At 36.1% G+C, this 13,020-nt stretch overlaps 1 protein-coding gene across 1 annotated transcript in view; it reads left to right on the top strand.

Moving 5' to 3' along the window:
* Positions 1-1,537, top strand: part of LOC142336527 (coiled-coil domain-containing protein 25-like) — a 73,641-nt gene extending 72,104 nt beyond the window's left edge. The window contains exon 8 of the mRNA XM_075385434.1: positions 1,459-1,537. Within this exon, the coding sequence (XP_075241549.1) occupies positions 1,459-1,537 (79 nt within the window). The remainder of the gene's footprint in view (positions 1-1,458) is intronic.
* The last annotated feature ends 11,483 nt before the right edge of the window (positions 1,538-13,020 follow it).

The raw sequence follows: 13,020 nt of genomic DNA, 5'->3' as shown, positions 1-13,020 counted from the left end.
CGACGATTCGAGTCGGTTCCGGTATTCTACCGGCTATGTTTTTTTAGCAGAAAGCAAGTTTGTTCATGACTTGAATTTTGACTTCTTTCTATTCGAGCTTTTACCTCGTTTTTGATTGTTGAATTCTGTTTTCGAACATCGGACTTTAACAATAGCTTAGTTTGTAATGTATAGCAATTGGTAACAGTCTAATTCAAGGTGAAGAGGTCAATTTGAGAAAATTTGATTTCATTTAACTACCTACCCCGCCCCCCCCCCCACAAAAAAACTACGCCCACCCCGACGTACCTCCCCCCCCTAACATACCTATCTCCCCCCCCAACCCCACCGTACCTACCTACCCCCCCCCCTCGTACCTACCTACCCCACCCCACGTATCTACCTACCCACCACCACCCCCCCCCCCCCCCCACGTATACCTACCTACCCCCCACCCCGCAACGTGCCTACCCCCCACCCCACCTACCTACAACCCGCATCACCACCTACCTGCCCCCAGCTACCACCCCCCCTCCCCCCACCAGCACCTACCCCCACCCCTGAACTGAAAAAAAATTTAACGCTTTTTATGTTATATTGGTCTACTATTTTTGTTATTTCTAGCGTTTTTTTCGATATTCTGATTATGTCCAAGTTAGGGTAGATTATTTTATACGACGATTCGAGTCGTTTCCTGTATTCTACCGGCTATGTTTTTATTTCGTCGTCGCGATTTTTGTTACGACCATATGAGGTCACAACCACTTCAAATCTACTTTTTGTTCATTCGTTCATGTAATTTCAACTGAAGTTCATGTGTGACGTCACTTTTCGCTCTTAGTGGAGCGAATTTTTTGTCCATTCGCGTGATTAAATTTTTGGTCACGCTTGACTTTATTTGAGAGCAGCTAATAGAGGCAGCAAAAACTTATACAAATTTTGATCAGCCCTCATTTGCCTTAAATGAAGAGACATATCAGCCTTCAATGAAAAGGCACATTTTTTTGGTCTGCCTAACTGTTTTTTTAGACTGCAGATCTACGAAGCTATTGTGGCTATTTTCTGGCAATCTGCCAGCTATGTTTGACTTAATTTGACATATGTTGATAATTTAGTAATTAAAATAATGAAAAACTAAGGGGTCGGGTTCACGTAAAAGATTCCAATTTTGTAAAGTTTGCCAAAACATGTCTTTTTGCTTTGTTTTAACGAAATAGGCACTTTTGTCATAACTACGTATTTATCGAAACTTTTATTCCCACTGGAGTTCTAAATTTGGATGTCACCGTTTACGAGGTGATTAATTGCACTCTCTGATTCCTCATTATCAACGAAAATGAATTTCAAATATACCATTTTTTACATAATGTTTAAAAATTGCGCCCATAACTGCAGTTGTTTTCCGCTTTTGGATCTGTTGAGAATCTTTAAATTCATAATGCAGCCTGAAATGTTAATTGATATGTTTTCGTTCTGCAGGAATTACTCGTCCCTCAACGATAACGACAAAATGACGAGCAATAAAGACGATGGCTATACAAGTGATGACTTCATGTGACTGACTCACTCTCATCTCTCATTGCTTGCATTTGCCGTATCGTTACGTCACGCAGCGTGATTGGCTGCAGGTTCCCCGCCGAGATTAGAGCATTGAAATCACTTGAATAAAATGACTAAACTGGAAGGGACTCGAGGAAAGCTAATTCTATCATTATTGTATAGTAGTTTTCAACAATTTCAGCTTTTACACCTTTGATTTTTTAACATTGAACCCTAATTTGAGTTTTAATATTGGGAACTTTTCCCGATAAAATATAACTATTAGTAATTGATAGTTTTACACCTTAATAAGGGGAGATATAAATGGGGGATTAATTTTTGACTGGAAAATAGTTATAACTTGGTTTGTCGAAGGTTCTACAAGTTAGAACGGGGGTGAGTTCTAACTTCCATGTAAATTCAAATTGAATTTGCCGTGAAGGTCCATTAGAAGCTTTGACCGTGAGAGCGTCTTCCGGACGCTATTAAGCTTTCTTTTAACGGTGACTCGTGTAAATGCTTTGCACTTTTTACTACGCAAACGGTCTTAAACGACAATGCCCCCCCCCCTCAGTCCACACCTAACCACCCTTGATATCCCCACTCAGCTCGAACCCGCACCTTCCCGCAAGCAAATCAGCCATCCCCATGCACCCATTTCAATTCTCACCCCTCACGTTACCTTAAACTATCCTCCATAAGAACCCGCTAACTACTGATACAGCCAATTTGTTAGGGAGCATTTCACCCGACATATAAGTCAACCATATTTGAAATTACTCAAAAAGTTTAAAAACAGGAGTGTTACTGAAGAACAATAATACATTTTGCATGCAAAGCGTAGGCAAGAACTACCATAAAAGTTCTAATTTTCCAATTTGAACTGCTCCATTTTAGGCATGTTTAGTGGATAATTAAGTTTGTTTGAACTTAATTAATTTGAGGGCAACAATATGACTGCTAAAAAATTTTAGCAAAACTGTTTTTTTTCGACATAATTTTCAGATTGAACGTCCTAGCTAACATTCGTAACCCATTTACCAGAAGCTACCTGTTTGAGTGGCACTTAGCAAACAAAAAACTTTTCAGCCGTTCAAACAGATAATTTTACTCATTTTTTATGACTATGAGACATGATTAAAAATATGGCCAAATCAGCAGTTTCGAAGCATAATTTTGACAGCCACTCTTCGATAACTTAAAAACTCATTTTTTTGGTTACTAGGCACATCAGAATGTCTGTACGTGGCAGATGTGAAATTGAGTCTCAGCAACTTTAGATTGTCTGCAGAAACTTTTAATGATTGTTGGAAAAATTTTGCGTGCAAATCACTGAGCTTTTTTCCAATAAAACTTTGATGCTCGTCGTTTTCAATTGGCTTCGTGTGAAGGAGCGCCATGAAGAAGTAAAAAAATGGTCTGGGCTGTTATTCACTGTGTTGCTTTAAATTTTTTTGTGACGGGCGCAATAATAAGTTTATTTTGCTGCCTGTTTGGCAGCTGAATGATGCAGTGAATTGTGAAGTTTAATTGTAAAGTTTTGTTGTGTTTTCTTGCAACGATATCAACAAGTCTGAGCATTTTTGGTGCCATATGGAAATGACTAGTTTCTTTTCTGGGAATTAGTAGCAAAGTCACCTGTTGATCACATTTTAAGCTATTTTTTTATTAATAGCCGCGAAGCGATAGCTGAGGCTATTATTGGCCTTATCTTGGTTTTTACAATTCAAACAATTTGAATTGTATTGGGACGCTGTCTTTTAAGATTTTTCACACATTTTCATGATTTTTGAAGTCAATTTGGAGTAGTGATTTTTGCCGAAACAGGAAGTGGAGCAAAAAAGCGAGTGGTTTTGCGGCGTGAATTTTTCTTGCTCGAATTTTAAAGTAGTGAGAAAAAGGTGTTTGAACAAAATTTCCCTTTTTCGATGGTGGTTTTCTGTTCAAATGCGGCAATTTCACTTCTATTTTTCTTGTTTTTTCGATTATTTGGATCGGTTTTTTTCTAAATAGTTTTCCCAATCCATTCATAGTTCATTCTAGACCAAGTTTTTCGTTCGAACCAAATTTGCTTTTCTCGCTAATGGTTTTCTGTTCACATGCGGCTTTTCTACATTGATTTTCTGTTTTTCATCTAAATTTTTTAGAAATGGTTTTCCCAATTCACTCATAGTCCTTTCTAGGTCTAGTTTTTTGTTTAGTCAATGAAAACTCGTTGAATTGTACGTCAGGACTTGTCCTGCTATGTTTTCTTTTTTGGTCCGCAAGATTTTTGTTACGACCATATAACGGCACAATGTTCATTCGTTCATGCAATTTCAACTGCATTGCCTGCGTGACGTCTTTTTGCACTCTTAGTGGAGCGAGTTTTTTTTTACAAATCAAAGAATTTGAATTGTATTGGGGCGCTGTCTTTTTTTCAAGATCTGTTCTTGCATTTTCATGATTTTTGAAGTCAAATTGGAGTGGTGATTTTGGTCACGCCGAAACAAGAAGAAGAGTGAGAAAACAGTGTTTGAACAAAAATTCGTTTTCTCGCTAGTGGTTTTTTGCTCACATTCGGCAATTTCAATTTGATTTTTCCTGATTTTTCAATTTTTTGGATCGGGTTTTTTTCTAAATAGTTTTTTCCAATCCATTCATAGTTCATTCCAGGTCTAGGTTTTTGTTTAGTCAATGAAAATTTTTTTGAATTGTACGTCAGGGCTTGTCCTGCTATGTTTTTTCTTTCGCGTGATTAAGTTTTTGGTCACACGTGAATTACCTCACTCTCAAAAATGACTTCCTCACTCTAAAATTGACTTTTCTTTACTTTAATTCAAAGAGATAAGGCCACGTGAGTGTATATCACTCTAATTGAAAGGAATTTAAGAGCAGCTAATAGAAACAGCAAAGTTAAGATGCCTAAACAAAATTTTAACATGTCAGCCCTTAATGAAAAGACTAAATTGCTTTTTTAGTCTGTCTTTTTTAATCTTTCTGAGACTCGTCCCTCAACGATAACGACAAAATGATGAGCAATAAAGACGATGGCTATACAAGTGATGACTTCATGTGACTCCCTCTCATCTCATTGGATATGGTGTCTCGTTACATCACGCAGCGTGATTGGCTGCAGGTTCCCCGCCGAGATTAGAGCATTGAAATCACTTGAATAAAATGACTAAAACTGGAAGGGACTCGAGGAAAGCTAATTCTATCATTATTGTATAGTAGTATTCAGCAATTTCAGCTTTTACAACTCTGAGTTTCCAAAACAAGTTACAGAGATAATATTGAACAAAAATTGAGTTTTAATATTGGAAACTTGTGTTCCCCGATAAAATATAATCATTAGTAATTGATAGTTTTACACCTTAATAAGGGGAGATATAAATGGGGGATTAATTTTTGACTGGAAAATAGTTATAACATGGTTTGTCGAAGGTTCTACAAGTTAGAACGGGGGTGAGTTCTAACTTCCATGTAAATTCAAATTGAATTTGCCGTGAAGGTCCATTAGAAGCTTTGACCGTGAGAGCGTCTTCCGGACGCTATTAAGCTTTCTTTTAACGGTGACTCGTGTAAATGCTTTGCACTTTTTACTACGCAAACGGTCTTAAACGACAATGCCCCCCCCCCCCCCCTCAGTCCACACCTAACCACCCTTGATATCCCCACTCAGCTCGAACCCGCACCTTCCCGCAAGCAAATCAGCCATCTCCATGCACCCATTTCAATTCTCACCCCTCACGTTACCTTAAACTATCCTCCATAAGAACCCGCTAACTACTGATACAGCCAATTTGTTAGGGAGCATTTCACCCGACATATAAGTCAACCATATTTGAAATTACTCAAAAAGTTTAAAAACAGGAGTGTTACTGAAGAACAATAATACATTTTGCATGCAAAGCGTAGGCAAGAACTACCATAAAAGTTCTAATTTTCCAATTTGAACTGCTCCATTTTAGGCATGTTTAGTGGATAATTAAGTTTGTTTGAACTTAATTAATTTGAGGGCAACAATATGACTGCTAAAAAATTTTAGCAAAACTGTTTTTTTTCGACATAATTTTCAGATTGAACGTCCTAGCTAACATTCGTAACCCATTTACCAGAAGCTACCTGTTTGAGTGGCACTTAGCAAACAAAAAACTTTTCAGCCGTTCAAACAGATAATTTTACTCATTTTTTATGACTATGAGACATGATTAAAAATATGGCCAAATCAGCAGTTTCGAAGCATAATTTTGACAGCCACTCTTCGATAACTTAAAAACTCATTTTTTTGGTTACTAGGCACATCAGAATGTCTGTACGTGGCAGATGTGAAATTGAGTCTCAGCAACTTTAGATTGTCTGCAGAAACTTTTAATGATTGTTGGAAAAATTTTGCGTGCAAATCACTGAGCTTTTTTCCAATAAAACTTTGATGCTCGTCGTTTTCAATTGGCTTCGTGTGAAGGAGCGCCATGAAGAAGTAAAAAAATGGTCTGGGCTGTTATTCACTGTGTTGCTTTAAATTTTTTTGTGACGGGCGCAATAATAAGTTTATTTTGCTGCCTGTTTGGCAGCTGAATGATGCAGTGAATTGTGAAGTTTAATTGTAAAGTTTTGTTGTGTTTTCTTGCAACGATATCAACAAGTCTGAGCATTTTTGGTGCCATATGGAAATGACTAGTTTCTTTTCTGGGAATTAGTAGCAAAGTCACCTGTTGATCACATTTTAAGCTATTTTTTTATTAATAGCCGCGAAGCGATAGCTGAGGCTATTATTGGCCTTATCTTGGTTTTTACAATTCAAACAATTTGAATTGTATTGGGACGCTGTCTTTTAAGATTTTTCACACATTTTCATGATTTTTGAAGTCAATTTGGAGTAGTGATTTTTGCCGAAACAGGAAGTGGAGCAAAAAAGCGAGTGGTTTTGCGGCGTGAATTTTTCTTGCTCGAATTTTAAAGTAGTGAGAAAACGGTGTTTGAACAAAATTTCCCTTTTTCGATGGTGGTTTTCTGTTCAAATGCGGCAATTTCACTTCTATTTTTCTTGTTTTTTCGATTATTTGGATCGGTTTTTTTCTAAATAGTTTTCCCAATCCATTCATAGTTCATTCTAGACCAAGTTTTTCGTTCGAACCAAATTTGCTTTTCTCGCTAATGGTTTTCTGTTCACATGCGGCTTTTCTACATTGATTTTCTGTTTTTCATCTAAATTTTTTAGAAATGGTTTTCCCAATTCACTCATAGTCCTTTCTAGGTCTAGTTTTTTGTTTAGTCAATGAAAACTCGTTGAATTGTACGTCAGGACTTGTCCTGCTATGTTTTCTTTTTTGGTCCGCAAGATTTTTGTTACGACCATATAACGGCACAATGTTCATTCGTTCATGCAATTTCAACTGCATTGCCTGCGTGACGTCTTTTTGCACTCTTAGTGGAGCGAGTTTTTTTTTACAAATCAAAGAATTTGAATTGTATTGGGGCGCTGTCTTTTTTTCAAGATCTGTTCTTGCATTTTCATGATTTTTGAAGTCAAATTGGAGTGGTGATTTTGGTCACGCCGAAACAAGAAGAAGAGTGAGAAAACAGTGTTTGAACAAAAATTCGTTTTCTCGCTAGTGGTTTTTTGCTCACATTCGGCAATTTCAATTTGATTTTTCCTGATTTTTCAATTTTTTGGATCGGGTTTTTTTTCTAAATAGTTTTTTCCAATCCATTCATAGTTCATTCCAGGTCTAGGTTTTTGTTTAGTCAATGAAAATTTTTTTGAATTGTACGTCAGGGCTTGTCCTGCTATGTTTTTTCTTTCGCGTGATTAAGTTTTTGGTCACACGTGAATTACCTCACTCTCAAAAATGACTTCCTCACTCTAAAATTGACTTTTCTTTACTTTAATTCAAAGAGATAAGGCCACGTGAGTGTATATCACTCTAATTGAAAGGAATTTAAGAGCAGCTAATAGAAACAGCAAAGTTAAGATGCCTAAACAAAATTTTAACATGTCAGCCCTTAATGAAAAGACTAAATTGCTTTTTTAGTCTGTCTTTTTTAATCTTTCTGAGACTCGTCCCTCAACGATAACGACAAAATGATGAGCAATAAAGACGATGGCTATACAAGTGATGACTTCATGTGACTCCCTCTCATCTCATTGGATATGGTGTCTCGTTACATCACGCAGCGTGATTGGCTGCAGGTTCCCCGCCGAGATTAGAGCATTGAAATCACTTGAATAAAATGACTAAAACTGGAAGGGACTCGAGGAAAGCTAATTCTATCATTATTGTATAGTAGTATTCAGCAATTTCAGCTTTTACAACTCTGAGTTTCCAAAACAAGTTACAGAGATAATATTGAACAAAAATTGAGTTTTAATATTGGAAACTTGTGTTCCCCGATAAAATATAATCATTAGTAATTGATAGTTTTACAACTTAATAAGGGGAGATATAAATGGGGGATTAATTTTTGACTGGAAAATTGTTATAACTTGGTTTGTCGAAGGTTCTACAAGTTAGAACGGGGGTGAGTTCTAACTTTCATGTAAATTCAAATTGAATTTGCCTTGAAGGTCAATTAGAAGCTTTGACCGTGAGAGCGTCTTCCGGACGCTATTAAGCTTTCTTTTAACGGTGATTCGTGTAAATGCTTTGCACTTTTTACTACGCAAACGGTCTTAAACGACAATGCCCCCCCCCCCCCCTCAGTCCACACCTAACCACCCTTGATATCCCCACTCAGCTCGAACCCGCACCTTCCCGCAAGCAAATCAGCCATCCCCATGCACCCATTTCAATTCTCACCCCTCACGTTACCTTAAACTATCCTCCATAAGAACCCGCTAACTACTGATACAGCCAATTTGTTAGGGAGCATTTCACCCGGAATATAAGTCAACCATATTTGAAATTACTCAAGTTTAAAAACAGGAGTTTTACTGAAGAACAATAATACATTTTGCATGCAAAGCGTAGGCAGGAACTACCATAAAAGTTCTAATGTTCCAATTTGAACTGCTCCATTTTAGGCATTTTTAGTGGATAATTAAGTTTGTTTGAACTTAATTAATTTGAGGGCAACAATATGACTGCTAAAAATTTTTTGGTCCGCAAGATTTTTGTTACGACCATATGACGGCACAATGTTCATTCGTTCATGCAATTTCAACTGCATTGCCTGCGTGACGTCATTTTTCACTCTTAGTGGAGCGAGTTTTTTTTACAAATAAAGAATTTGAGTTGTATTGGGGCGCTGTCTTTTTTTTAAGATCTGTTCTTGCATTTTCATGATTTTTGAAGTCAAATTGGAGTGGTGATTTTGGTCACGCCGAAACAAGAAGTAGAGTGAGAAAACGGTTTTTGAACAAAAATTCGTTTTCTCGCTAGTGGTTTTTTGCTCACATTCGGCAATTTCAATTTGATTTTTACTGATTTTTCAATTTTTTGGATCGGATTTTTTTCTAAATAGTTTTTTCCAATCCATTCATAGTTCATTCCAGGTCTAGTTTTTTGTTTATTCAATGAAAATTTTTTTTGAATTGTACGTCAGGGCATGTCCTGCTATGTTTTTTCTTTCGCGTGATTAAGTTTTTGGTCACACGTGAATTACCTCACTCTCAAAAATGACTTCCTCTTTCTAAAACTGACTTTCTTTACTTTAATTCAAAGAGATAAGGCCACGTGAGTGTATATCACTCTAATTGAAAAGAATTTAAGAGCAGCTAATAGAAACAGCAAAGTTAAGATTCCTAAACAAAATTTTAAAATGTCAGCCCTTAATGAAAAGACTAAATTGCTTTTTTAGTTTGTCTTTTTTAATCTTTCTGAGACTCTAGATCTACGAAGCTATTGCGGCCATTTTCTGGCAGTCTGCCAGCTATGTTTAATTTGGAGCCTTGTTTCGTTCGCTGAATTGCTACTAGCAATTTTGTGTTTTTAAAGAAAATTGCAGTTCATGTCCGTACAGAGCACTGTGGGTTCCAGATTTGGATGAAGCTGACAAGATCTTGTGGTCCTTGAATTTTCAAAAATTGCTCTTGGTTCTCTTCGCTTTGTGAACGCAAGGGACGCTCACTGGAATATCCTCTGCAAAAAGTTGACTTCTCCATTTGTCAGTTATATGGCTGCTATTTTTGTTGTAGACTCTGCCAATTTTTTGGACATTTTGTCTGATAGATCAAAGTTTTGTGGTTCATTTTTTGCTGACTCAGAGATGTTGAATGCACATTTTGGGTTAATTTTGTCTATCTTTTTTTATGGAAGCGAAAACAATCAATTCAAGTTTTTGTTCCACCAAAAAAAATCTTTTATTTACAGCATTTACTGTTGTGAAAATGTGGACACTTTCACCATGAATTGGTTTTGGGTACAACTAAACAAATGAGAAAAAACTGAAAAAATGTCAAAAATAAATCTATTATTTCCGAAAAGGCTAAAAAATTTCAAATGCTCACTATTAACTGCAGCAAATCTGTTCTTTAAAAAAACGATCTATTCTAACATTTAAGTCAACCAGATTAACTTCCGAGGGCTTGATCTTAATTTTCTGCGGAAATTGAGCAAATGCTAGTCTAGCAATTCAGGCTCTCCGAGGCATTTATTTAGGTGGTGTCTTTTTATATTTCGCTTTACCTTTCGATCACGTTTTTCGTTATTCAAAATTCACGGCTTCCGCGTTTGACTCTTGACAAATCTCTTTGTTTGAACTCAAGAGATTTTTAATTCTATCACTCATTGAATTATGCAGGGTAGTGAATGCAGCCAAGGTAGTCAATAGATGAAATTTAAAACGGGATAAACCTATAAAGCCTGGTCATTTTCATAGTGCATTAGGTTACCTAAGTCCATTGGATCAATTGCTGGCCCGAATTACAGCTTAACTTAAAAACCTTTATTTTAGTAGCTAAAATTAGTATAATTTTAGAATCTAAACAGAAACTGACTGCCTATTTGAGACACTTCTTGACACTTAGAAAAAAAATCTGTCAATTTTTATCTCGTCTTTTTTCCTTATCAATCCTAATGTTCTTCAAGCGGGCCAATTGTGGCTGTTTTTAGCAATCTGCTGGCTACGTTTAGTGAATTGTTACTGTCAATTTAGTTATTTTTTACCGTATGTTATTCATTAGGTGAATAGAGGAGATATCGCAATATAATTGGCAGCAAGGGATGATTCGGGAAAGCATGCGGATTCTTTGAAAGCTCGCGTCAATTTTTTTAAAACAAAACTATACATTCTTGAAGCGAGCAGACGACTATCAAGCAGTCACTGCATGAAAGTTTTAATCTAGTGTGAAGAAAAAGTCTTGATTTTTAAGGTCATTAGATTGCCTTTGTAACGCTAAAAGGCATAAACAGTTTTTGTCGATTTTCAAATTAATAGTTGCAAAATCACAAATGCATAATGGACAGTCCAACTTTTAATAGTTTACATAAACAGTTATCAAAGCATAGATATGGATTATATTGTTCACGCATAGAGATGGATTCAAAAGTTCTGTCTTTGAGAACACATCTATACTTAGAATTGAATTGTATAGCTGTTTTCCTGTCCAACATCTGTATAGAAAATTTTACTCGTACTCATCACGAAACTATTCAATGTTGAGGTGGGGCTGTTTTTCTATGTTGTATTTTCATTATTTTGTCAGAAATTGCATGGCGGCAGCGAATTCAATCTGTAGTGTATTTTTTGCTTTTTGTTTGGTTTCTGCGGTTCCAAAAATGGTTTTTAATAGTCACAGAGAGCTAACGAGTCTATCTTTCATAGTGTTTTTTGTCTATTTCATCGCCGCTTTGACGACGCCGCTCCAGGCATTCATGGAGTGACATTTATGAGTTACTTATGTTACTTATACCACAATTTGTTATTACAATCTCTATTGGTTTTTGATGTAATTGTGTTTTTTCTTGAGTATACTTTATTAAAATTACAATAAAATTACTCGGGAAAGTTATTTCTGGACTTGATTTTTCTACCCTGAATGGTGAATGAGATCTCTAATTGAAAAAATAAATGCCGAGAATTAAAATTAGAATGTTCAATTCGAATATCATCTAAATTGCAAGTTTTTAGTATTGGTGGTCTTTTTAGATAGAAAAATAGAGAGTCTCAGCAGTCTTACAACGCGGTTGTTGTCCATTATTGGCTACTGTTTGCTTTCGATAAATTTTCCACATGAATTTCAACATAAAAATAGACTTTATACTGAAATCCGGTTTCGTGAAATAAATATTCGAATAACTCATTTCTATGATTGACAAACCTTTTTCAATGAGTACGATTGTATTGACTCTGCAAACTTCTTTACGTGACTTGTATTTGTTCGCTTTTCCGTAGCTTCCTTATCACTAGAATTGGGGAAGACTAATATCCGTAAAAAATAATAAATTAATATATTACTATTAAAAGGCCAAGATACAAGCGTTGAAACCAGATTAACCAACCAGGGTCATTAAACCTACTACCCATTGGTATGGCGTCAATTGAGACAATCTCGTTCAACTACTGCCGAACAGTTTGTCACACTTTTTGCAGGAATATGCCTGAAATTCGTCGGTTTTTATGCTGTTTGATATTCATATGACCTGTTTGACCAGGTTGAGTATGGTTGTGTGAATTAGTTTTCTTAATGCAAATACTTTGCAATAACGTTATATTGATAAAGTAGTGACCCGGACTTGAGTCGCAGAGCTTTTCAGCGCTGAAACAGCACATTTCAAGAATAAAAACCTAATTCAGTAATGAAACAGTGTATTTTCAGAATAATTTAGGTTTCTTTATGTGCAGTATTTCTTCATTATGTTTATATTGAGGTCATAGAGTTCGCCCAGGCTAAACTTAACCTGTATAGTCTGAAAAATACTCATACCCCAAAATTAAGTCTGAGCAGAATAAATTCAAACTTTTGTAGCTTATAACTGGTAATTACTATAGTGGTATACACACTATTTATACTTAAGCTAGTTTGTAGGCAATTACCACAAAGCCCATTTAGCGCAGTGATTACGACTCGCTACGCAAATTAGATGTCACAAGCACCCACGCGGAAGTTCGAATCGCATATAAAGCAAACATTGTTGGCGGGAGTTAAGCTGAACATATTACTTTTCATGACGTAAATTTTACCCAAAATTCAGACTAGCCAGTGTAAATTGTGACATGAACAGAGTACTGGTCATCCTAAAAAACAGAATGTCTTTAGACTGATTCAGCGCTGATTTGCTCTGCCACCAACCTCCGGGGACTAATTTCGTTATTAGTTTCCGTTGGTAGGTTTATCAAAAAACCAATTTATAGCAATTGATGATACGTATTATCTTGCGATTGATTTCAACTTTTAAATCTATTTAACTACATTTTCCATAATTCTTCTAAAATGAAGTGCACAAATTTACGCTAACTTCCGGTGCACTGTGAACAAATTGTCGAATAAATAATTGATATTGTTGAACAAACGGATTTCGTATGAACTGAATTTTTTTGAAGATAATCACACAATATCACAAAAAAGATAAAGTCGAG

The sequence above is a fragment of the Convolutriloba macropyga genome, chromosome 3 (genome assembly GCF_964194025.1).
Source record: "Convolutriloba macropyga chromosome 3, txConMacr16.3, whole genome shotgun sequence".
In the NCBI taxonomy this organism is placed as follows: domain Eukaryota; kingdom Metazoa; phylum Xenacoelomorpha; order Acoela; family Convolutidae; genus Convolutriloba; species Convolutriloba macropyga.
The sequence above is the reverse complement of the archived record's forward strand: the minus strand, read 5'-3'. Positions and strand labels throughout refer to the sequence as shown.